Below are 23,238 nucleotides of genomic sequence, written 5' to 3'. Positions count from 1 at the left end.
TTTTAATCATTCGAATTTGGCTGGGTGGTAAACAACACATTTTTAGTGGTGTTACAAACTCAAAACACATGTAATATCTGGCTTTACAGGGATTTTAAATAATGAAAGAGTTTTAATTTTGCGTGAACTGTTCCTTGATAAACTAACCTGGAGAAATAGTTTCGCCCGGGCTTGCTTTGCTGACTTCTCCCTCCCCTCAACCAGGGCATTAATTAATCCAAGCTGCCATGTTACAACCTACCTGCTCAAATTACTAATATCCACACACTATCTTTTCCTCCCCATCCGTTTCATTTACATTAACTTCTGCACTTGCTCCTGTCACCTCAAATAAAGCACATCACGCGCTTCGAGTGTCTCACATGACGCTGGTTTATGAAATGAAATCCAAACAAGAAACGTACGTATGCAAGAGGTCGCTTTAAACCAAACCTTATCAGCACATTATTAATAAAATATTTAGACCGAGGCCTACAGTACCTGCAGAAAGCCATCCATTAACATTCCAATTCATGGCTATGGCAGTTATCAGTAAACAATTGTTTTTTACACTCATTAAATATTTTGAAGTATTTTTCCAACCAATCAAAATATTTTGTGACTAAATACTCTGCAGTTTCATGAAAATAATTGCATGATGATTCTGATTGGACAATAGCAGTAAAAGAGCAGACAAACCCTAAGCAATTCACTGTGATCTATCATGAGCTGCAAAATGACAGGGAGCACACAAAATTCAAAGTCATTGTGCTTTAAATGGATAATTCATCCAAAAAATTTACCATTCATCATTTAATCTCCTTTACTCTAGTTTCTTTTTCTGTTGAATAAAAAAAAGGTATTTTATGCACACAGTTGATGGTACTTCCATAGTTGGAAAAACAAATACTATGGAAGTCAATAGGTACTGTCAACTGTGTGCTTACCATCATTTATCAAAATATCTTCTTTAGTATTCAACAGAAAAAAGAAACTCAAAACATGTTTAGAACAACAAGAGGGAGATTAAAATTTTTGGGTGAACTATATCTCTTGAACATCTACTGTATTATAATGCGATCTTATCTATATAAATGCTGCTTGCATACATTTCTGTTCCATCACAAGAATATAATGCTATTTTGAATGGCCATGGGTAAAGATGCTTTGTTTGGAGCAGATGGTGCCATCTATCATCAATCTACCAGCAGGGAGTTGATTTGAGCTTAAGCAGCAACACTGATGATTCCACTGCTGATAAACATTACTGTAATGTAATCCTAAAATACTTTGGTCTACTTGGAAATTCTGGTCTTTCCCCATTTATGTATATACTTAATAGGAGCAATGTCTATTGACACTTACTTGTAAAAAAATGTATAGCTTGTAAAGTCGCATTGGATGTAAATGTAATGTATACAGAACATAGCTGTCTGGGGGTGTTAACAAGATGACCGCCAAGTGAACTGAACTGCTATAAAACTTTGGTCTTCGTGACTTTGAACGCACAAGTGATGAATCCAGAGAACAGAAGGAAAAAGCAAGTGGTGCCCTGATAACATCACCCATCATTCAGTTTTATATAACTTCAAATATACGTCTATACACAGGCATGCTCAGGGTTGCTGGCTGAACAAATCAAGTCAGAAAGCACTAAAGGGACAAATAGTAGGAAATAATAAGATAAATGGAGAAAAGGCAGAGAGAGAAAAGATTCCACAGTAGATTTATAACTGCATTGACAACGCTGTGCGCATCTCACGTGGATCACAACAGCAGCAGTTTTTATATTTTTCGATGTATCTTTACACTCAACACAAAATAAAGGTGCTTTAAAGGTTCTTCACAGCAAGAACCTTTTTTGGTTTTCAGAGAACTATTTAATCACCTTAAATAACCTTTTGTGAAACAGAAAGGTGCTTTAGTTGTTAAAGGTGCTTTAAACAACCATTTTTAGACAGAAAATGTTTTTCTATGGCATCATGAAGCACATATTTTTAAGAGTGTAAAGAGACAGATTGAAGATTGAAATTATTTACTCATGTCACTTCAAATCTGTAATAGTTTAAATATAGAAGTAAAAGTAAAATAACCAGGTTAATATATTTAAACCTATATTATAAATAAAAATTATTATTTATAATTTTAGATTGACAATAACTGGTATCTTACTTTTAATAAAAAAAATGTACATTTAATTTTCCCTTTATTCAATTTTTTTTTATCTGTAAAAAACTGTTCACAAATAAACTGAAATTGATTTTAATATGGAAAAAAATTGGGTAGAAAGAATTGGGTTAATAATTTTAATTCATGGTTCAACTAATGCCTCCCCAATGTGTGTGAATTCTGGCTCAGACTAAAAACAGATTCCCTTTTTATTCGGCTTTCTGACAGGCTCGGCAAAGTGCATGCGTGAGATCAGCAAAATGAAAAGAAAAGCGGGTGAGATCAAAACACTGGGAGATCTCAGCTCAGCTGGAGGCCGGTGCAGCGTGCTTGAGTTTAGGCAGGCACTGCAGAGGAGAGATGGCTCCCTCCCTAATTACTGCATGAGCAGAACAGTCTGTCTTCATGCCCTGAGCCAGGGAGGGGCCCGAGGAGCCTGACGCGAGCCCGTGGCTTCAGGATACAGTCAGCCAGACGTGTGAGTGAGTGAATGAATGGAGAACTCTTCACTGACAACATTCCTCAGGAGAGTCTCTCCGGCACACAATTAACACACCGACCGGTTGTCCATTCACAGGCATGTGTCCGGCTGCACTTTTCCAGGCTGACAGTGCCGTAAACGGTTAAAGGAAAAGGGGCTGGAGCTAAATACTGATATTGAGGATGCTTCACTTTGATATTGTTATTTTCACCATTCGTGCATCTCATTGAATATTGATATTAATGAGGCGGTTGCCCCTCCTACCCTTACCTACAGCCTTAAATGTGCTGCCTATGCTGTGCTTGAATTCACACAACCATTCCCCTTCTTCATTTTTACCTATAGCGAATGACATTTGAGTTTAAAACATGTGGAAGAAGTGGAGGAGTTTGAGTGAGCGTTTAGAAAATAAGTCAAAAATACAGAACTATAAACATATATTCATGGTGTTTACTGTCACTATCCTTCAGCTGATTCCAGTCACGAATTCATCTGGCGTTGTATCATGGGAAATAGTGAGTGAGGGACTGTACATCGAACATTACCTTAAAATCAGAAAGCATTGTGAATAAAAAGTAGTGAACGAATGTAAAGAATGAGGTTTCGAACAGCACTACAAAATGGTGGACACCCAATATACTGTTATGCACTATTTTTATTCCAAATAATATTTTAAAAATTTTATATTTGATAAATTAATATTTCACAAATATTCTGTCACATAATTTCCACATATTGCAGCTTTACAGTAAATAAAAAACAAAAGGATTATCATTTTTTTTCTTAGATGTAATTTAGGCATATTTACTGACAATAATAGTCTGTAGGTTTGTAATCGTGCTGTTATATTTATAGTACTTTTCATGTATTTGTATTATTTTTGTAAAATGTGTTAGCATTAGGACTACTAACTGTAAAAAAGAGCCTGTAATGACATCAATTTCCCAAAATGGACAGGCACCAGAAACGCCTGTCATTTCATACCTACGTCTGACAAACAATAACAAGTACGAAATCATGTTCATGACAACAGTTAGTGACTAAATATTTTACATTTTAAAAAGATTTGATGAGCTTTTGATACAGACTGAAAGTCGTGTTATAGTTACGCAAAATGTGGTTAATTTATTCGTGTCCATGGCACTAAATTCGGATTTTTTCGTGCCTTGACCACGAATGTCTTTTTCGTGTCACCCGCACAAATTTCTATAAATAGAATTTAATAGTTTTTGGTGTTCGTTGCGCGACTTTCTTTTTTGTTTCATTTTATGTATTGTTTTCTCATGGTTTTTTTTTTTTTCTTATCATTGTCCCTTGGGGTTGGGGTTAGAATCACTTTCTGTTACATTTTTAGACATCCTAACCCCAACTCTAACCCCAACTCCAGGCGAGAATAGTTTTAAAAACAGAAGAAAAATATGTAGAAACCAATACATAAAAGTACATCCAAACCCAAACCCAAAGCGACAATGATTTAAAAATAGGGAAAAAAGAGAAAAAAAAATACATAAAATGACACGAAAAAGAAAGAAAAACTATTTATAGAAAATCGTGCGGGTGACATGAAAAAGACATTCATGCTCAAGGCATGAAAAAAAGCTGAATTTAGTGCCATGGACATAAATTATTAAAATATTAGTGATTAAATATTAATACATTTTAAAAAGATTTGATGAGCTTTTGATACAGACTGATCTCACAGAAAGTCGTGTTATAGTCACGCAAAATTTTATTAATTTTAGTAATTTATTCATGTCCATGGCACTAAATTCAGCTTTTTTTCGTGCCTTGACCACGAATGTCTTTTTCATGTCACCCGCACAAATTTCTATAAATAGACTTTCTTTTTTGTTTCTTTTTATGTATTGTTTTCTCATAGTTTTTCCTATTTTCTTATCATTGTCGCTTGGGGTTGGGGTTAGAATCACTTTCTGTTACATTTTTAGACATCCTTACCCAAACCCCAACTCTAACCCCAACTCCAGGCGAGAATAGTTTTAAAAGCGGAAGAAAACATGAAGAAACCAATACATAAAAGTACATCCTAACCCAAACCCCAAATCTAACCCCAACCCCAAGCAACAATGATTTAAAAATAGGGAAAAAAGAGAAAAAAATACATAAAATGACATAAAAAAGAAAGAAAAACAATTTATAGAAAATCGTGCGGGTGACACGAAAAAGACATTCATGCTCAAGGCATGGAAAAAAAGCTGAATTTAGTGCCATGGACTAAACGAATAAAATATTAGTGATTAAATATTAATACATTTTAAAAAGATTTGATGACATTTTGATACAGACTGATCTCACAGAAAGTCGTGTTATAGTCACGCAAAATTTTATTAATTTTAGTAATTTATTCATGTCCATGGCACTAAATTCAGCTTTTTTTCGTGCCTTGCCCACAATGTCTTTTTCGTGTCACCCGCACAAATTTCTATAAATAGTTTTTGGTGTCCGTAAGCACGACTTTCTTTTTAGTGGCATTTTATGTATTGTTTTTTCATTGTTTTTTTCCTATTTTCTTACCACTTATTCACTTACCCAAACCCCAAATCTAACCCCAACCCCAAGCGACAATGATTTAAAAAAGGAAAAAAGGAGAAAAAATACATAAAATGACATGAAAAAGAACGTCGTGCCATGGGTACGAGAAACTATTTAAAGAAATTTGTGCGGGTGACACGAAAAAGACATTTGTGCTCAAGGGACGAATAAAAGCTGAATTTAGTGCCATGGACACGAATAAATGAATCAAATTTTTCGTGACTGCAACACGACTTTCCATAAAATCATGAGAACCAACTTTCTAGTATATAAAAAAAGAAACAATGCTTTCCAAGCAATCCCCATTAAGTCGATTAGATGCTCAGTCAACCTACTGACTAGTCGATTTTGAAACTATGCAGGCGTTAGATGTAAAGACCGGTAAGGCAGTTTTTCCCTAGCTTTTCTTTGCTTTTGCTTTTTTTGCACGGCTCCCTGAGGTTCACTTGATATGTTGGGGTTTGTTGCTAATGAGCTGCCTGCTGGCTGGGATGCAGTTCCATTTCAGAGCAATTACAGTGGCCGTAATCTACAGCGGGCCCTCAACATGCCAACTCCTCCCTGCATCGGCCGCTGGTCTCTCTGCTGACTGACCATAAGCAGGGAGCGCTCGCATTAAGCAAGGCCTGTCACAGCTGAGTGAAGGCCCTGCTGGATGGAGTTAACCAGCACGACGGGAGATGACATTTGTTCATTTGGATGTGTTAAACACTGAAGCTCATAAAACATGGTTCGGGCTCGGCCGCACAGCAGCTGGATAATTACTTTTAGGCAGCCAGAAGACAAACACGGATGCGGGCACATTCCGGCTCGATCTCTAGTTCGTCTGTTTTCCTCTATTTCATCTGTCTTAGTAGTCGTACAGGTAGACACATATTGTAAAAATCGCCTTTGATCTGACCACAGACAGCAGAGGCTATTTGGAAGGGGGAAGATTGATTCCTCTTTATGGCTATGCTGACTATACTCAGCTCATGAATATTAATTAGCTTATACCAACATTGCTAGATAATATTTATATTTACATTTATGCATTTGGCAGACACTGTGATTTATGGTGCATACAAGCTATACGTTTTATTATCACTACGTGTGTTCCCTGGGAATCAAACACATCACGTAATCTCCATTATTATTCCGCATACAGTAAAACCGGAACAATCATATTATTACCTAAATGTATACAAACAATGTATTCAAGCAATTATCAAAAGTGATGTTTATTTGACTTGAATTCTGTATCAAATGCAATAATTCTTCAGAACTGAAACAGCCACTATAGATGCTTTAAATGAACTGTGAAATGCTCAGCGAACACAGGGTGCCTTTGCAATGCAGACACCCAAAAAAAAGGGTCAGGGAGACGATTGCTAAATTGTGCAACAGCTGCAATAGTAAACAGACATTATTATGAATGTGAGAGACTAATCACTCTTCTACACACAAACACACAAACAGGAACACATGTGCCCAGCAAGGCCCGGCAGATGGTCTCCGCCCCAATTTCCATACGCACATCGCCTCTCTCCTTTTCTTTCTCTCTCTCTCTCTCTCCTACCAATCTCTCTCTCTCTTTCTCCCATTCTTCCTCTCTATCTCTCTCTCCCAGAGGGCCATGCACCGGTGCACAACACGCACACATGACCTAGGACATTCACTACTCTCTTGTTTGCATTCAAGCAATAACCAACTTCCACTAAGAGCATGCAAACACAGCCACACAAAAGGATGTGATCATTTAGAGTCATGGCCCATGACAAGCGCAATAGCCCTGGCCTTTACCTGCCTGTCAATGCTTACTGAAGGGTTTGAAAACTCATCAGGACCCGATGACACGACCAATCTCTCATTTCAGCGACTCGCCGAGAGCTGCGAGATGGGAGCGGGATAGAATAAATGAAGCATTATACAAAAGAGCCAGGGATATGGATTTCAATGCCATGCCACAATACAAATTAAACTTTCTGGAGATCCTTTAATGCATGTTGATTTAGGAGATCAGATGGCACTGAGAACAAAAACAATCTATGGTGGGCGGATTTCAAATGAAGGATAAGTGTCAGATTCACTGTCTGTGTTTGGACACGTACATTTCATTCTCCGCATATTTTTCCTTCGTGAATGTCTTTACTGGTAATTTAAGAGGACAGGTTATCTTTTAAACCTGACCTGTCACCCAAAAATTATTTTTGACACTTTTAAAGTGTAGCATTCATCACTTTAAGAAGTCATGGCAGCTTGGGAATAGAAATATAATGAACTTTAACAATAATATTGCAAATAATGAGTGTTACTGTATTTTCACAAGAGTAAAAATAAGGCCATAAGATTCATAAAAGAGGTAAAGGAACAATTTCTCATATGACTGCCTAGGGAAAGTGTAGGCATCTTATGTCCTGAAACTAGTGACTATTTCATATTTGTTCTGGTACAAATATTTCATGCAATCCAGAGATGATAATGCTCCATACATAATAAAACAAATTTAACAGGTGGAGGTGTCACATTTTTGAAAACTACCCAAATACAGAAAAAGCTGTAGAGGGAAAAACTAAACTGTGGTAAAATACGCCAAAATATCTAAATATAAATGGATAAACAAGACACAAAATCTGCATCATGCTAAACAAAAATACACTGCTACAGTACAGGACGTCACCCAGTCTATACCATGGTTTTATTTTTATTACTTTGATAAATGAGCCTTTTGAGACAGAAACGGTAAGAAGCAAAAGTGTCCAGGAGGCGTGATGCCGTACGGCTGCGCCGGGTACTTAAATAAATGAACAGCACTGAGCAGATGTAATGGAAAGGAAGGAGAGAGAAGCAGTTACGCGCAGTCAGCACAGATGGGAGCGGTGGAGAGAGAGAAAGAGTGGGAGCAATGAAGGGAGTGAGAGATGAGAAAGATGGGGCTGTAAAAATTTGCTGAAAGAGAGCCAGAGCCATGTGACTTTGGGCCGAGGATTGATTTTAGCAGTAAAGACCGGGCGACCACACCTCCCACACCGCCCACTCCGGGTCAGACCGGGGTCCCACGGCAGTGAGGAGTTAGGAGAGGGCGAGGGACGCCCCCGGCTCTAAAGGGTCAAGTAAGGTCTAACTGTCAGCTGCTTAAAACGCTGCTTAAAGCATCACAGTCCTGTGGGTGAATGCAAACGTATAGCGTTGCTAAAATGTGCAAAATTGTGCATTTACACAAGCATGATGTATATGTCTATGCAGCGACTGCTGTGACTTTTAATAGAAGCAAATAATTAAATTACTCTGCTGTCATTTGTCTCTAAGAGACGGTGTAATAAAATGAGTCATTCATTTACATTAATGAAAATTGTTCCGCCAATAAACATGAAGATTTTTGATACATACAAACTAAACAGGCCTGACACCACTAGTGATACGCAATGAAATGTAAGCTATACATTCTGACACATGTACAGAAAAAGGACAAAAAATTTAGCACAGTCACGTATATGCATTGCTTCAATCTGAATGAGACCCCGCAGTCGTGAGATGTATTCAAAATGTCTTGCGTCTTAGCTATAAATAGTCTCAAAGACCCAGATTTTCAGCTCACTCAAACACGTGAACGCACACACGAAAAAGCAGAAATGCTTGCGGAGGCACACAATTGGGAAAAACAAACATTATATTGACCTCTGTCATAATGGGACACATACCCCAGACAGTTAGAGAAAGGTTTTTGCTGTGTGCAAAATTGTCTAACAATGTGATATCATAATAAATAATATAATAAAACAGCAGGTGCATTAAAAATTATAATATTAATAACAATGTTAAGATCCTCATGCTAAATAAATGTACAATATCGTTTGGACTCTAAAAGAAATGCATGATTGACTTATTCTTCCTTAATTAGAGAAATGAAAGCTGACTCTTTGTTAGAAAAAAAATATTTATCACTCAAATGTATTTGCAATTAAGCTGACATGGAATGCAATTTCTATTGGATAAGACAAAGGTTAGAGGTGTCACTGAAGGTTAATGGTGGCTCTGTGCGACAGATGAAAGTTAAATGAGATCACTGATCTCGCTCACGTCGAGTCTTCAGAGAGACATGCATAAGACCTGATGACTGATCAATACCATAGATTAACTTTTGATTTGATAAATCCCCTTGAATTGTCATCACTCAAGGAGCTGATTCACTGTTTGGAAAAGGCACTGATGACAATTAAGTCTAACAGATAATCAGGGGATGGAAAGATGCCCAAGGGTGCAGAGTCTTTATTACAAAGTTTTAGGTGGGATTTTTTTTAGTATAAGGCAGGTTAATTGTAAATTTTATCTGGATGTGTAGCCTAATAGGTGTAAATAAATACACCAGAGCATAAAAACCCGTACATGCAAAATAAAAAAGCACAAGCAAAACACATAAAGCAGACACATGCAGACACAATATGCTGAGCGCACGAGGATATCGTGTAGCAAAGTTAAACGAGTCAGCAGAATTATTTATCACACAGCAAAAGCACACGAAATGAGTGGTTTACCTGTCACGAGAAGTGAAAAGAACAGCTCGGTACTCTTTTAGACAATCTGCGTGGATTAATACAGCTACGCGCAAACTTGAACGATTCACAAAGGATGCACGATCGCAGACGCACGACAAAATCCCTCTCTTACCACACCGTCCACTCGCATCCGTTTTCCACTTTCACTCGGCAGCACACCCACGCGACTACACACACACACGCGCGCACGCACGCACACCGTGTTCGCGCCGGATCCGCGGGTTCACAGACTCACTCACCTGCTGTAAGTACATGAAAGTCAAGGCACACGAGAGCTGCGGGCACATGTCCACGCTCGGCAGGGCGACGCACGTCCCGCCCGTCAAAGGATGCTGCATGCTGTCGCGTCCGCGCTGTCCCGTCCGACAAGTTTTACGGGGTCGCTGAGACCGCTTTAGGAGGACCGATCAAGGTTATAATGCCTTACAGAAGCACAATCGTGGCTGGATGACCTGCCAAAGCGAACGCGAGCGCGCGAGAGTCCAGGAGAGCTCGCGTCTGTTTGTAACGCAAAGTGCGTGTTTTTGCTGTTATAGTTTGAGTAAAACCCTTGTAAACACAGACTCTATGTTTTGTTTCGGGTTTTCTAGTTAAACTGGATCACGGGGTAAGAGGTAAGAGTTGTGAAGTTGATTGCCGCTGGTGTGTTTTTGCACGCGCTGTCAGATGAGTCCGGGCGCGCACTCCGTTTCATTGAGCTGCATCTGAATCTCGGAGGAAAGGAGACGCGGGGCGGGGGCCAATCCTAAATCACATATTCATTTTTAACGGGGGTGGGGATCTCTCCGTTGTTTTCCCTTGGCGTGAAACTGAATTGTCCTTATAATTTATTAATATGGGATCTGTGTGCGCGCCACATAAAACGTGCGCACAGAAAAGAACCTATCTCAGGACTAAACAAACTGCCATCGCATTTGTAATCTATTAAAATATTTTCATATGACACTGTAATGCATTAAACGATATGTCCAGCCTGCTTCCTTAAAACAATATTTATTCAAAACAAATAAAACATGTCACTTGTTTTTTACTTCTCAAACAATCAGTATTAATTGTATTTTAATTATTTTGATTTATAAACCCCCCAACAAATAAATAGCAACGAATAAAATGAAAACAAAATATTTTGGGAAAGTGCAGAGAAAGCCTTGCTCAAAAAAAGTGTCAATAAACTGGGAAAGCTACATATATCACAAGAGAGCCTGTCTTATCTGCTTATCCAAGTCATAAAAAACATTTATGTGCACTAAGGCAAATGCAAGGCACTAAATTATTCATTAAACCCCACGTAAATGTTTGCATTTGTTGTTCATCAAGGCTTTTCTTATAATCACATGCCATATCTCTCTATCAGCAGAAAGGTCTTTATTGTAGCTTCATTAACAGCTGTTAAACCTGCTACTGATATTCAGCTGACGGGCCAACCGAGGTCTACAGTAGAGGAATAAGAATTTGAATTATTCATATCCCTCTTTAATCTTTATTCCTTTTTATTCAGTGTTACAACCTTAGGTGGCTTTCAAATCCAGGGCAGGATTTCATATTGTTGTTACTTTAAAAGAGCAGATTCATAAAAATCAATGTTGCACGAGTATCCGTAATTAAAACAGGCTTCTTTTGAGCAGGCAGACATGTATTATGGAGAGGGCAGCAGACTGCTTTGCTCCATTTTACTCTTCCGCTTCTCCACCCCACACATAGCCTCAAGGCAAGACGGTTTCTCTACCCCCACCCCACCATAGATGCGTCTTATCCTCGGCCTTTTCTCCCTGCGTTTCGCCTTGATGCTTCTTAGTACAAAGTATTAACTGGACTGTCAGCCGGCGCATCTTTTTCGCTTAAAAAAAAATGAAAGAGCACACTCCCAATGTTTCATCACAGATAGTGGTGTTTATTTTACCGCATGTCACTGTGTTTTTGACATGTGATGAGGTACGGGTGCTATTTGCAGTCTGTCTGTTGTCTTAGGCTTTACTGAATAAATAAGTAGAGGCTGCATATTGAGGGAGAGGAACCTCGTTTATCTTTTTGTTTGTCAGTGATGCTTCGCTCTCGGATTTCTTGTGTGCATTGTGTTATTGGTCTGTATTAGATGGGCAGAGAGGTTGCAGAGAGGGTAAGGGAGGCAACAAGGTTTTTAAAGCTCTTGAGCTTTTTTGCTTTTGCACTGTGGAGAACAGCCTAATGCCAAATTCATGCAAAGCATTACAAATAGCGAGACTTTATTAATAATGAAACAAGACATGGCTCTGATCTTTCTCGTGCTGACAGACTGGTGAAGTATTTAGGTTACTTAGATAAGAGTTTGTTATATATTTCTACTATCTTCTACTATTTGTCTTATTAAACAAATAAAACAAAGCTGCTTTTGGAATTAACATCATGTGATGTACTTTTCTAAGTAAAACCTAATATTAAGTTAAAAAAAACAATGTAGGGTGGGACAGTTATAAAGTAAACAGGATTAACTCTGATTCCAAAATGTATTTTGGATATAGGACCTATACAATGGATTTAAATATATAATATCACCAATGGTAAATGTTTCCCACACTACTATAAGAAAAAGGACATATAAGGTGAGGATCTAAAAATCTATCATTAAATAGCTGGAAAACATAATGTTAAGCCTTTAATCTTAAACTCAGTTTCATTAACATTTATACGTCTTCAGTAACTGACAGCAGATAGGAATTATGTGTTATTGTGCCATGTAACATGTCAACACTAATGAGAAAGGCCTTTTACATCTTCACCTATGATGTATAAAAATGTCAGCAGCTAATCCTTAATACATTTGTGCATTTCTGTTGCTTAATTAGCATACAAGCTCAGTATTTTGCTGTGGCATTAGGACAAACAAGATTTCAAATCCCTCCCATGAATTCATGAGTTTCTAAAAGATGAACGCTTTCCACCACGACAAATTGACTCTCCTGTTAAAAGGGGAACATGGTTGGTTGTTTTCCATTATGTTATTTTAATTATTAATGACATGGCAAGCTCTCAAACACACACACATATGCATGCAACAATAACGGGACAACAAAAATGGAGATGTGTTTTGCTAAACAACAAGCCGGCACGTACTTTTGACATTTCTGATGGAAGCGACAACTAATATCACCTTGTTGTCCCTGTTAGAGGGCAAAACACTAAAAAGATGACACACTGTTTAAAAGATGAATACGTATGTGTGACAAATGTGACAAATAAAAAAACATCCTTCAGATGTTGGCGACAAACAAAAGTGGATTTTTGAGGGTGTGACGCAACTTTTGGCATGTTTAGATCCCTCCGAGTATCTGAGTAAATGAAGTGTGGCAGTGCTTGGCACATTGTCATTTAGGATCAGGTTGGGTGTATTTCAGTAGCAGGGTGCTGCACTACAGGCCCGGGCTCCATTTCAGCCCGTGCACCCGATGTGAGCATCACCGCTGCTGACAGTCTAATAAGGAAGGACTGGCTGCCTCCACCCCGTGTCAGGAAGTTGACAGGACTGCAGCAGGTGCCGAACGTGTAGGGAAGATTGATGAAGTCACACGGAGGTGGATTGCAGCGAGCCGGTTTGGTCATTGTTAGTGTTATTTTTCATTATGATCTCGGCTTGGTTAATGTAAATCCTAAGTCAAGATGATGGCTAACATTCCCAGCCACAGCGTGATGGGTTTCGTACGGAAAATCAGCCATTATCTCGCTGGTCCGAGAGGCAGACGTTCAGGCTGTGATGGGTGAGACTCATCGTTAATAGTATTGTTTGTTTCTCCTAGCTGTGGGAAAACACAGGGAAATGCTCCAATCATTTCCAATAGGAAAATAAAAACGCCACAACTGGATAGGAGGGAGATATTTTCCAGAGCCACCTCGGTGGCGAGAGCCAGAGTGACACCTCTGCACAGTCACAGTCTGCATAGGAATTCGAGACGTCCCTTGATATGTGACACTTTTCCGAATGCGGACGGCGACATCAATGACGATCATCTCCTGGAGGCTAATCAGAGATTCCTTGCCACTCTTTTACTTTGCACATTGCACAATTTGGAAAAGTCGCTTTACATGACAGTAATTACGGAAACAGATGGGGCTCAGGCACAAATACGACGGTGCGGAGACAATGGGCCCAATGCATCGGGGACTTCAGGGGCAATGAGGAGTGCAGGCAGATTGCGTGGCAGCTGAGACTGGCTTTCATTAGCTCTTGAGTGTGCGTCTGGAAGCAACAGAAACGCGAGTCGTTTGTTATCCCGCTGCTGTCTGTGCTAGGGGCCTGCAAATTGATTACTGGGTGGGACGAAGCAAGCGATCCTTAGCACCTCCACACAGCTGGTTACCTAGAGCAGAAGCTGCAGAGATGCTAGCTGTCCACCCCCGGCTCTGGCTTGACAGCAGCTGCTGATCTGGGCTCATTTCGATGCATTAAGACTTTGCTGTCTTTTTAATTGGCAACAAAAACAATCCCATCTCACTGTTAATCACCTCTGTGGAAAGGCACGGAAAAATAATCACGGACTTTAATTCTCTTTCTATTTTCTTTCCTTTTTATCCTCTGATGTTCCTATATATATGAAAACCATGGAAACAGAATAGGCTTTAAATAGAAGACAAACACTCAGAAAAGATGGAGGCCGGCGCTGGAGTGCTAATTAGATGTTTGTGGGTGCTAAAATCATAACAAGTTATGCTGAAGTGTTTTTCTACCAATTAGTTCTCCAGCTCATAATCGAAACCCCAAAGGTCCGTAGCAGATATACAGTACGGCCGTAAAAAAGGCACGTCGAAGTGAGCCGCGCATGAGAAGGATGTTCGCCCAAACACGGACAGGGGAAGGGTTGCGGACGGGGCCGGGCGCTCTTTATGCCCAGACAACAATTCGGAGCGACGTTTTATGAAGCAGGGGCAAGCGCCGCGGATGGCTTCCCCGTGCTTTCACCGGGCTCTGCCATTAGAGTGCTTTAGCTTCTATTAATGTGTCACTTTCCCTCGCCGCAGAGCCTGTGAGGAGGGGGCGATTCGTTCTGACAGGACCAGGGGCTGTCACATGCAGTAACGGTTCAGCACCGACCAACAGGAAAAGCCTCGGAGCTGACGGATCCGCGATCCATCAGAGCTGACGCGCGGGCGTCCTCCTCCACCAAAGGATCCGACTGAGACGTGCGGACAGGAGTCCATTAATTAACTGCTTAATGTGCAGAGCTCTGAAATTCCCGTGCCGCCGAGCTCGACGCTGTCTTGATTCCAGCAAACCGCGGAAAAATCTTATTAAAGACACGCAGCATAAAGAAAGATTCACACCAGTAATGAAAAACCTTTCCAGCAGTGAGATAAATGATGTTAAAGGGATTCAATCTGCATGTGTGGTACTATTAAGTGGCCTTTTGTAGATGAACTTTTGAAAAAAAGGTTTTAATAGTTTTATGAGATGAAACAATGAGACGCTAGCTATCCAAGTAGTCACTGATTCTTTTTTTTTGGAGGTAAAGAAAATACTTTTATTTATGTATTTATATTTTACATTCGTAGCTACTTAATAAGCATTAGCATGCTGTGCTTTAAGTGTAAGGCTGTCAGCAACCTTAAATCATCTTTAATCGCCAAAGCACTTTACATAAATTTTTAAACTTCACATTCAAAAGAAAAAAGCAGCACCACTACAGATACACATGGACTCCTTGGCTTTTGTCTTTGGCTAAGTCTTTTGAACCGTGAGCACTGCGTGGTTTAAGACAGCATGTGTCAAGCTAAAAATAGTTCAACTTTTAAAAATGCGTTTTGAGACCTCTGCATTCTGTTCCGGTCTGCTGCGCTCCATCCAGCTGTTTTTGAACACAAGGACGTGTCCCGTGTGAACTACACTAAAAACACACCCAATTATGGTCAAGTAAACCTGAAGCATGCCTCGTTATTAAAGGCTTAAGACTTAGATCAACTACACCCTAAAAATGCTGGGTTATTTTCAACCCAACGTCGAATCAAAACGGATGAGCCCAGACACTTTGGTTGTAATTTAACCTATGCTGGGTTGTTTTAACACATTGTTGGGTCAAATATACTGTAACCATTTTCTGGGTAAATTTAACCACGCTGCTGGACTCATCCCTTTTTGACCCAATGCTTGGTTGAAAATAACCCAGCATTTTTTAAAGTGTACTTGCTTTTGAAAATGTGAAACTTAGCACATTCCTAATATAGTTTCAAGTTTCAAAGCATTTATCGTCATATTCACCTGTTTCTCGAACGCGGAAGTAAGCGATGGGACGTATTTCCTTTCCGGTCCGAGACTTCCGTTTCAATATCCAGCCGGTAGAAAACAGTGTAGTGGGAGCACGCATAAAACATGATTTAACAGTTAATATTTACTACACCTGCCATGTATGAACCAGTGTAAGGATGAAATTAAGAAGTGGCTTGATATATGAAGATATATTCAATCATTTCGTGTTGTTAATTAAGGTGACGGGTCTTCAATGTCCAAATAAAAGCACAGAGACATACCAGTATCTTTACAATGGGAAAGTCAGTCGAGTGTTTGTACATGGAATTTACCAAGACTTTGTGTTTTTAACTTTTCAGGGGATGGTTTAAAATGTCACAACTGTCCCTCTGGTGTGAGTTTTTTTTTTTATGGACTTGTTTATGGCAACACGTCGAGCTTCACGCGGTCCGACACAGTCAGCAGTATCTTTCAACACATTGTAAGTTATTTAAACAAACTATAATAACCATATTAAACTACTACATATATTGAGTATTGTTTTCGTTTTATGATGAATATTATCACATCGCTTCTTACGCACTAGCTTTTAGAAATTATTTGCTTTTTCATTTAAAACATAACAAAAGTACGCACAAAACATTACTATTATAAACATTAACTAAGCAGATTATGTTGTATATATTCTGTACGGTAATCGCATTTTTGTAATAATATATAGTAGCAGAATAAATAAATAAATCAGCCAAATCAGCATATTTATATCAGCATAATATTAGTTGTTTTTAAACAATTATTGTATTTATTGTTTACTGGCAGTTTCTATGAAAGGTTTTACTGGATGGATTTGTAAATACAGATCATGAATGCATGTGACCACATACACATTCAGTTGTTGTGCATGGATTATGGTTAAAACAAATGTTTTGTAGAGATTTACTGCGTTTGTATCAGCTATTATGGAAACCCCTAACTGCACAAATTATGTCGGCCTTCCTGGATTTCATAATATACATTAAACAGCCAGTCAAAATGGCACACTTGTGTCCTTCGCAATAGACTACCATTAGTGGCTCACCGGAAGTCATAAACCGGAAAGCTCAAAGATGGAGGCGCCCACATTTACGTCAAGAAACAGGTGGATAGACAAGACATGTACCTTGGACAATGAAATTCTTTGCTGTCCACACTAGAAAGCCATACGTATATAAAAAGTAATAAAGTATAGGATAAACTAGTAATAAAACACAAACAAGTTAGGGTTATGTTATTCGATATGTACACAGTCTAGTTATATACAGTCATCTTTTACAAAAAAAAAAATGCTGAGGGTCAAAAAGGGACAAGCCCAGCCGTTGGGTTAAAATAACCCAGAAAATGTTTATATTTGACACAACAATGGGTTAAAAACATAATTTTTGGTTGAAACAACCCAGAATAGGTGAAATTACTTTTTGACCAAATAGAGTGGCATTTTTCATGTGTTAAAACCTCAAAAGACGAAGACGTTTGAAAGTGATTTAGTCACACAGACGTCTCAGTCTGCAGTGTGAAACAATGGCGGATTGAGTGCATCAATATTGAGAAAGTCGTGCAAAGGGATGCTGCGTTCAAGTCATTAGCATATCATTAATTAGCTTCCCACTTCCTTACGAAGATTGCAAAAGAGCAAAGACCCTCCAGAGGGACTTGCCTTCATTTAATAGGCAGCATGAGGCAGGGAACAATCGGAGGAGTACACATCTCCCGAGACCACTCCCTGTAATCATCAGCTGCTGCTCTGAGACACGCCCTGCTCATTCACACACACACCGCGTCTCAAACCGGCCCGCCACCGCACCTGTAATTCAAACGCCAGCTAACCCGGCAGCTGGCAAATTATATCGAAATGTCTGATGTTTACGCTGAACTTCCGAGCCAGTCAGTCTTACTAAAAGCAAGACAGATGGTGCGCTTTCTTCTGTTGCTTCTCACGCGTACGGGCAAACAAACCAGCGAAACGCAGCTTCTTATGAGATCTGACAGAATGAAATCTTGACGCAGAGCATTACGGACATCAGAAACAGACTGAAGCAATGTAATTCCAAATATATTTCTGCAAGAATCGGCCGTACAATGAGCACACTAACAACGATATATCCAAATCAATTAGCAACAAGAAGAGGAACTCAAGCGGCCTCCGAAAGATCTTTCAGATTCCAATCACGGTGTTCTTCAGGAAGATCATCAATTACTTCGCTACTTAAAATAACTGCTGTTTGTATGCTATATATTTATATATTTATTTATTTATATTCCAGCTTATTCTTCCAAGTCTCCCTGCTCATTAAGGCCCCTCCATTTGTTTGCACACAGCAAAGGTCCTTAAATCTGCCACAACATACAAAAAGAGGCCAATTCCACTTTTCCCTGTGGTGTTAATTGAGGGAACATGCTGCTTTCTGATTAATTATGTCAATGTATAAGAAATCCTCTTTTCCAGCGCTGCATAAAAAGAGCTTTGTTTTCAATAGGCGCTCCTCGTCAAAATTAATGCACAATGAGCAACGGCTTAACTACTGTAGTGCTGTCTGCATCCTGCAATATCTGGATGGCATGTCACCGTTGTATTATGACAGACCTTGTCCAAAGATTTCAGCCCTCACTCACCCCACAAAGGACATCACAACACAACTTTCCGAGCGCAAGCATTTCTTGAGAGATGTCATACCTGCATATGTGTGATGTAACACAATGTTGTGTATTACAAGGAATGCAATGTTTTAATAAGTGAATTGTGAAACGCTGAAAGACAGAGTAAAATGGAAATGGTGAAAACACACACACACACACAAATATACGCACACAATGCTCTGACATGCATAGTCTTAAAGCTGGCTTGCAGTAATTACCCAGCTGCTGAACTACTAGGGTGGCAGGAATGGAAATGAGTACCAATTATTAAATGCACCACAGAGAAGATAGAACACTACAGGAGGTCCACAATGGGACTCATGTTGCTTTGCCTTAGCTCCATAAATGCTAAACGACTCAGAAAAGCATTAATATTCCAACTGTTCCATCACTGATTCCAATTTAAAAGAAAAAGCAATACCTAAACATCATTCCAGTCAATCAGATGTCTCTAAAGACTATTCTGCCAGTCGTCCGCTGCATCCTGATGAAGGTTTCACACCTGCATGCATAGTGCTTCTCTTCCCAACCTCATCTTTGAAAAATAATATTTTTACCTTAACTTTTGGAAAAATAAAATAAAAGAATCATTACAGTTTAAAGGTTGGCGCACCGTGCCATGGCATGAAACAATTACATTAAGCAGCAAGACTCTTTGCCAGCAGGTTGGGCTGCAAGATATATTATCGAACTATTGCAAATTTGCATATGACAAAGGTTTGCAATAACTAAAGGATTTTAATATGGTAGTTCAATATTTAGCGTTTTAGTTAGCCAAAAGACTGGCAGGACAGAACGTGTGTTCCTTTCTTTTTTTTCAAAAAGAATATATGGTAATTTCCAGCAAACACATTTATTATAGTAATGGTATTAAATTAATTTACACACTTAAAGCATAATGGTTTATAGCTTTATTCTGCAAGTCATTGCATATTGCATTTTTCTTAAGCATCGTGCAGTCCTACCAATAAGTCACTTTGACTGTAGACATAAACCACTTTTACACAGCATGTTGTACCTTCTGTGTGATGCAAACACGTTGTTTCTGGGATCGCTCCCAGTGGTGGCCGGTGACTTCTTTTTTCGAGGGCGCTAAATGCGACGTTCGTCACAACATGTTTGTAGCCCGTCATGTGTGTGGTTCTTAATTTCAAAATATGTGTTCTGCCCATCAAGTGATCCTATGTGCATCACGTGTCTTATAAGTCAAAATAAGTGCAGACGCGTCTAAAGGATTTATGATAAAAGAGACGCTCGCGTTTGCCAGATACACGCATAATCTCATGCGTAATCAGAATACTGTTCAGGAAGTTTCTTGCGTGTATTTTGTGAACGTGAGCGTCTCTTTATCATAAATGGTTTTGACGCGTGTGCAGCAGGCACTTATTTTGACAAAACACGTGATGCATATGGTTCACATGATACAACGAACACATATTTTGAAAACACGAGCAACACACATGACACTCCGAACACATATTTTGAATTCGTGCCCCTCGGATGAGCAGTCACGAGCCGCCACTGGTCGCTCCTGTAATGGGGAACTAGTAACATTTTCGGAACATGTCCTGTGTGAACAAACAGCAGGATCAATGCCATAAGAGATGTGTCATAGTAAGGACGCTGGTCTAAATGTGGTCTTAATGTTTATAACAAAAATGTCTGCAAACTGAAAAGAAGCAGAGATCAGGTACTGTAGCTTCTCTCTATCTGTTCTGAAGCTGAGATCGTTGTCCAGCTTTATAGAACCGTATGCAATGTATTTGTTTATCATCAGAAAAAAATGCATCTGGGTGACTCTCGCGAAATTAGACTTATGAGGTGTCATGAAACATTTTGATGAAAAAAGTAAATGCAAAGTAAGAGTATAAAAATAAGAAGCATACAGTTACAAACATCTCTTCATGTACTATTTTGCAGATGATTCCAAATGACATCATACAAACTGATTTTGTTGTTTTTCCACATTTAAGGGGGAAATTTGTATTACCGCAACGTGTCCATGACTGGATTTGGGTTCTTTGAAATATTTATAATTAAAAAATCTAAAAAAAAAAAACTTCAGTGCATGTTATACTATAAACATTTACAGTAAAGAAGCATGTGGTATTTGGTGATTATTGGTAAATGAAGAGACTATAATAAGGAATATAAATGTGTCCAAGAAAAATTTTCTCATCCTCCGCAACAATTTTCAATCATTGTTTAAGCCCTCAAGGAACTAACATTTTCAAAAAATTTGTTGGAAGGGACATAATTGACTGTGACACACAAGATGGCTACCAGGTAAGCAGTTCATATTTTTTCTCGCCAGATAAAAGTTGAAATTTTGTTTGTCATAGTACCTAGACAACTTTTTAGTTCTCATTACCGAAACATGACTTTGTAAATGCATATATTTAATGTAATTTGTTGCGGTAATGATCATTTTTGAAAATGATAATGTAAAAAATGTAAATAATTCTATAGGAAATATTTTTAACTTAAATATTTTTAAACTTATATATGCAAAAAATGGCTTCAAGGGCTTTTTAAAAAAATCTGATGCTGGACACCTTCTAAGTCTGGATTTCGTGAGAATCACCCATACGTGTGGCAAGAGAAATAAAAAAATAAACAAACTTATGACGCTGTAAAAAAATGCACAAATACATTACACGTCATATCACATTTCTTTACAGGAGGATATGTGTGAACGCACGCACAAATTCCAGTGTGAATATACCAAATCGAACACTTTTTCCAAAATCTGGGTGTAAAAAGAGCTTAAATGACACAGGCGATAAACTCAGCAATGTCGGAGAGTTAAAAATGCTATGTCAACTAATTAATATCCATGATCCCAGCTGATTTACAAAGTGTTACCTCACCTCCTCCTAAAGTGTGAGACAACAGGAAGCAGACAAACATTGCATTGTCCTTTTCTTTCTAACATACTGCTCTCGTGCACAACCACTCCCTCAAAGTGCGCACTATATTATCCTGGGACTTATTAGGTAGCTGTGTCGTCGTGCCAGTACTCATACCAAGATAACCCTTACCTGGTCTTATCGCTGGCTCACAAAAGCTTGGGATCAAACAGGGCTCCATGTAATCCATCTCTGTCAGGAGCATTACGGAAATTACCTGTCACAACCATCATGGTTGAGATTCTGTGATTAAACACAAACTTTGGAAATAAATGCCCAAGGGCAGCCGAACATCAGCAGAGTACGTTTCAATTGAGACTCCCCCCATCCTCACTCATTAATTGCTCGATTCTACATGGAGGAATTACGACGACACAATGTTCCCTCTGAGTGAAAGGGATGGGGGGGGGGGTGAAAGAAGAGAGAATGTAGGAGATCATCACAGACTATTGCTTGTAGTCACAGAATGATCTTTCATTATCTTTAATTCAGATAGGCAGTGTTTTCTGTCATTCCACCAGGCTGGTGACAGAGTTGGAATTGGTGTTTCTAAAAGAGAGCCGAGAAGTTAAATGGATTTAAACCTTTGTTCGCCGCAGTCTTGTGTGTAGGCCGCAACTAATGGAAATGAGTCTCTGTGTCTGACAAGATCAGATGTGCACATGGTGACCTGTAGCTTAACAGTGGATTGCTGTAATTCATGGTAAAGCTAATAGACATTGTATCGTCAAAAAACTACCTGTCTTTCTCTTCCCTTGTTTCTTTAAAATGCTTTAAAAAGTTAAGGACACAAAAATGTTGAGAAATGGTTTCCAGTATTCTTATCTCAATTGTGCACACACCTGCATGCATTCACTTTAAAAGAGATTTTTTCGAGGGCGCACGATACGAAGTTCGTCACAACATGTATGTAGCCCGTCGTGTGTGGTTTGTCATTTCAAAATATGTGTTCTGCGCATCGATAGATCCTATGTGGATCACGTGTCCTGTCAAAATAAGTGCCTGCTGTAGACGCTTCTAAAGGGTTTATGATAAAAGAGACGCTCGCGTTTGCCAGATACTCGCATAATCTCATGCGTTACTGTATCAGAGTTTACTGTTAAGTAACTGTATTGCATGTATTTTGTGAATGTGAGCGTCTCTTTTATCATAAATTGTTTTGACGCGTGTGCAGCAGGCACTTATTTTGACAAAACACATGATGCACATGGTTCACATGACGCAACAAACACATATTTTGAAAACACGAGCAACACACGACACTCCGAACACTTATTTTGAATTTGCGTCCCTCGAAAGAGCAGCCACGAGTTTGCTGATAAATAGAATAATGAAAATTCTGTCATCATTTACTTAAGTTGTTCCAAACCATAGACTGTAAAAAAATGGATGAATTTAAGTAAAAATTGCCTGACCATGGGTGCTGCCATGTTACGTAAAACATCAGTTTGGAGCCAGGGCATGCGCTGAAGGAATCGTACGTGGAGCCAGAGGCGGAGCCACGGTATCAAACTTCCAACCAAACGCTGGCATGCCCAAATCAACCACGCCAATCATAACAGCACGCCCCATTTCTATAGCATCAAATTACTAGTTAAAATGAAACCTATCACAAAAATGAACAATTAAACAAATATCAGCGTGTTAACAACTAACTTAACCTCCTAAGACCCCAGCTTTGGTTTGTCTTTTTTCAGATTTCTTCCAGCTATTTTGGGGTTAGGAAGAACC

At 39.0% G+C, this 23,238-nt stretch overlaps 1 protein-coding gene across 16 annotated transcripts in view; it reads right to left on the bottom strand.

The window, feature by feature from the left end:
* rbfox1 (RNA binding fox-1 homolog 1) overlaps positions 1 to 23,238 on the bottom strand; it is a 330,856-nt gene that overhangs the window by 135,903 nt on the left and 171,715 nt on the right. The window contains exon 1 of one of the 16 annotated variants that reach the window (XM_055194141.2): positions 9,954 to 10,403. The exons of 12 other annotated variants lie outside the window; for them this stretch is intronic. In XM_055194141.2, coding sequence (XP_055050116.2) covers positions 9,954 to 10,052 — 99 coding nt within the window. In that variant the 5' untranslated portion in view covers positions 10,053 to 10,403. Of the gene's footprint in view, positions 1 to 9,693; positions 9,864 to 9,953; positions 10,404 to 23,238 lie in introns of those variants that run through there. 3 more of the 16 variants (XM_073857352.1, XM_055194135.2, XM_073857357.1) reach the window with 3 other exon arrangements.

This window comes from Misgurnus anguillicaudatus, chromosome 19, assembly GCF_027580225.2.
Source record: "Misgurnus anguillicaudatus chromosome 19, ASM2758022v2, whole genome shotgun sequence".
Classification (NCBI taxonomy): Eukaryota; Metazoa; Chordata; class Actinopteri; order Cypriniformes; family Cobitidae; genus Misgurnus; species Misgurnus anguillicaudatus.
This window is presented reverse-complemented; position numbering and strand designations above follow the sequence as displayed.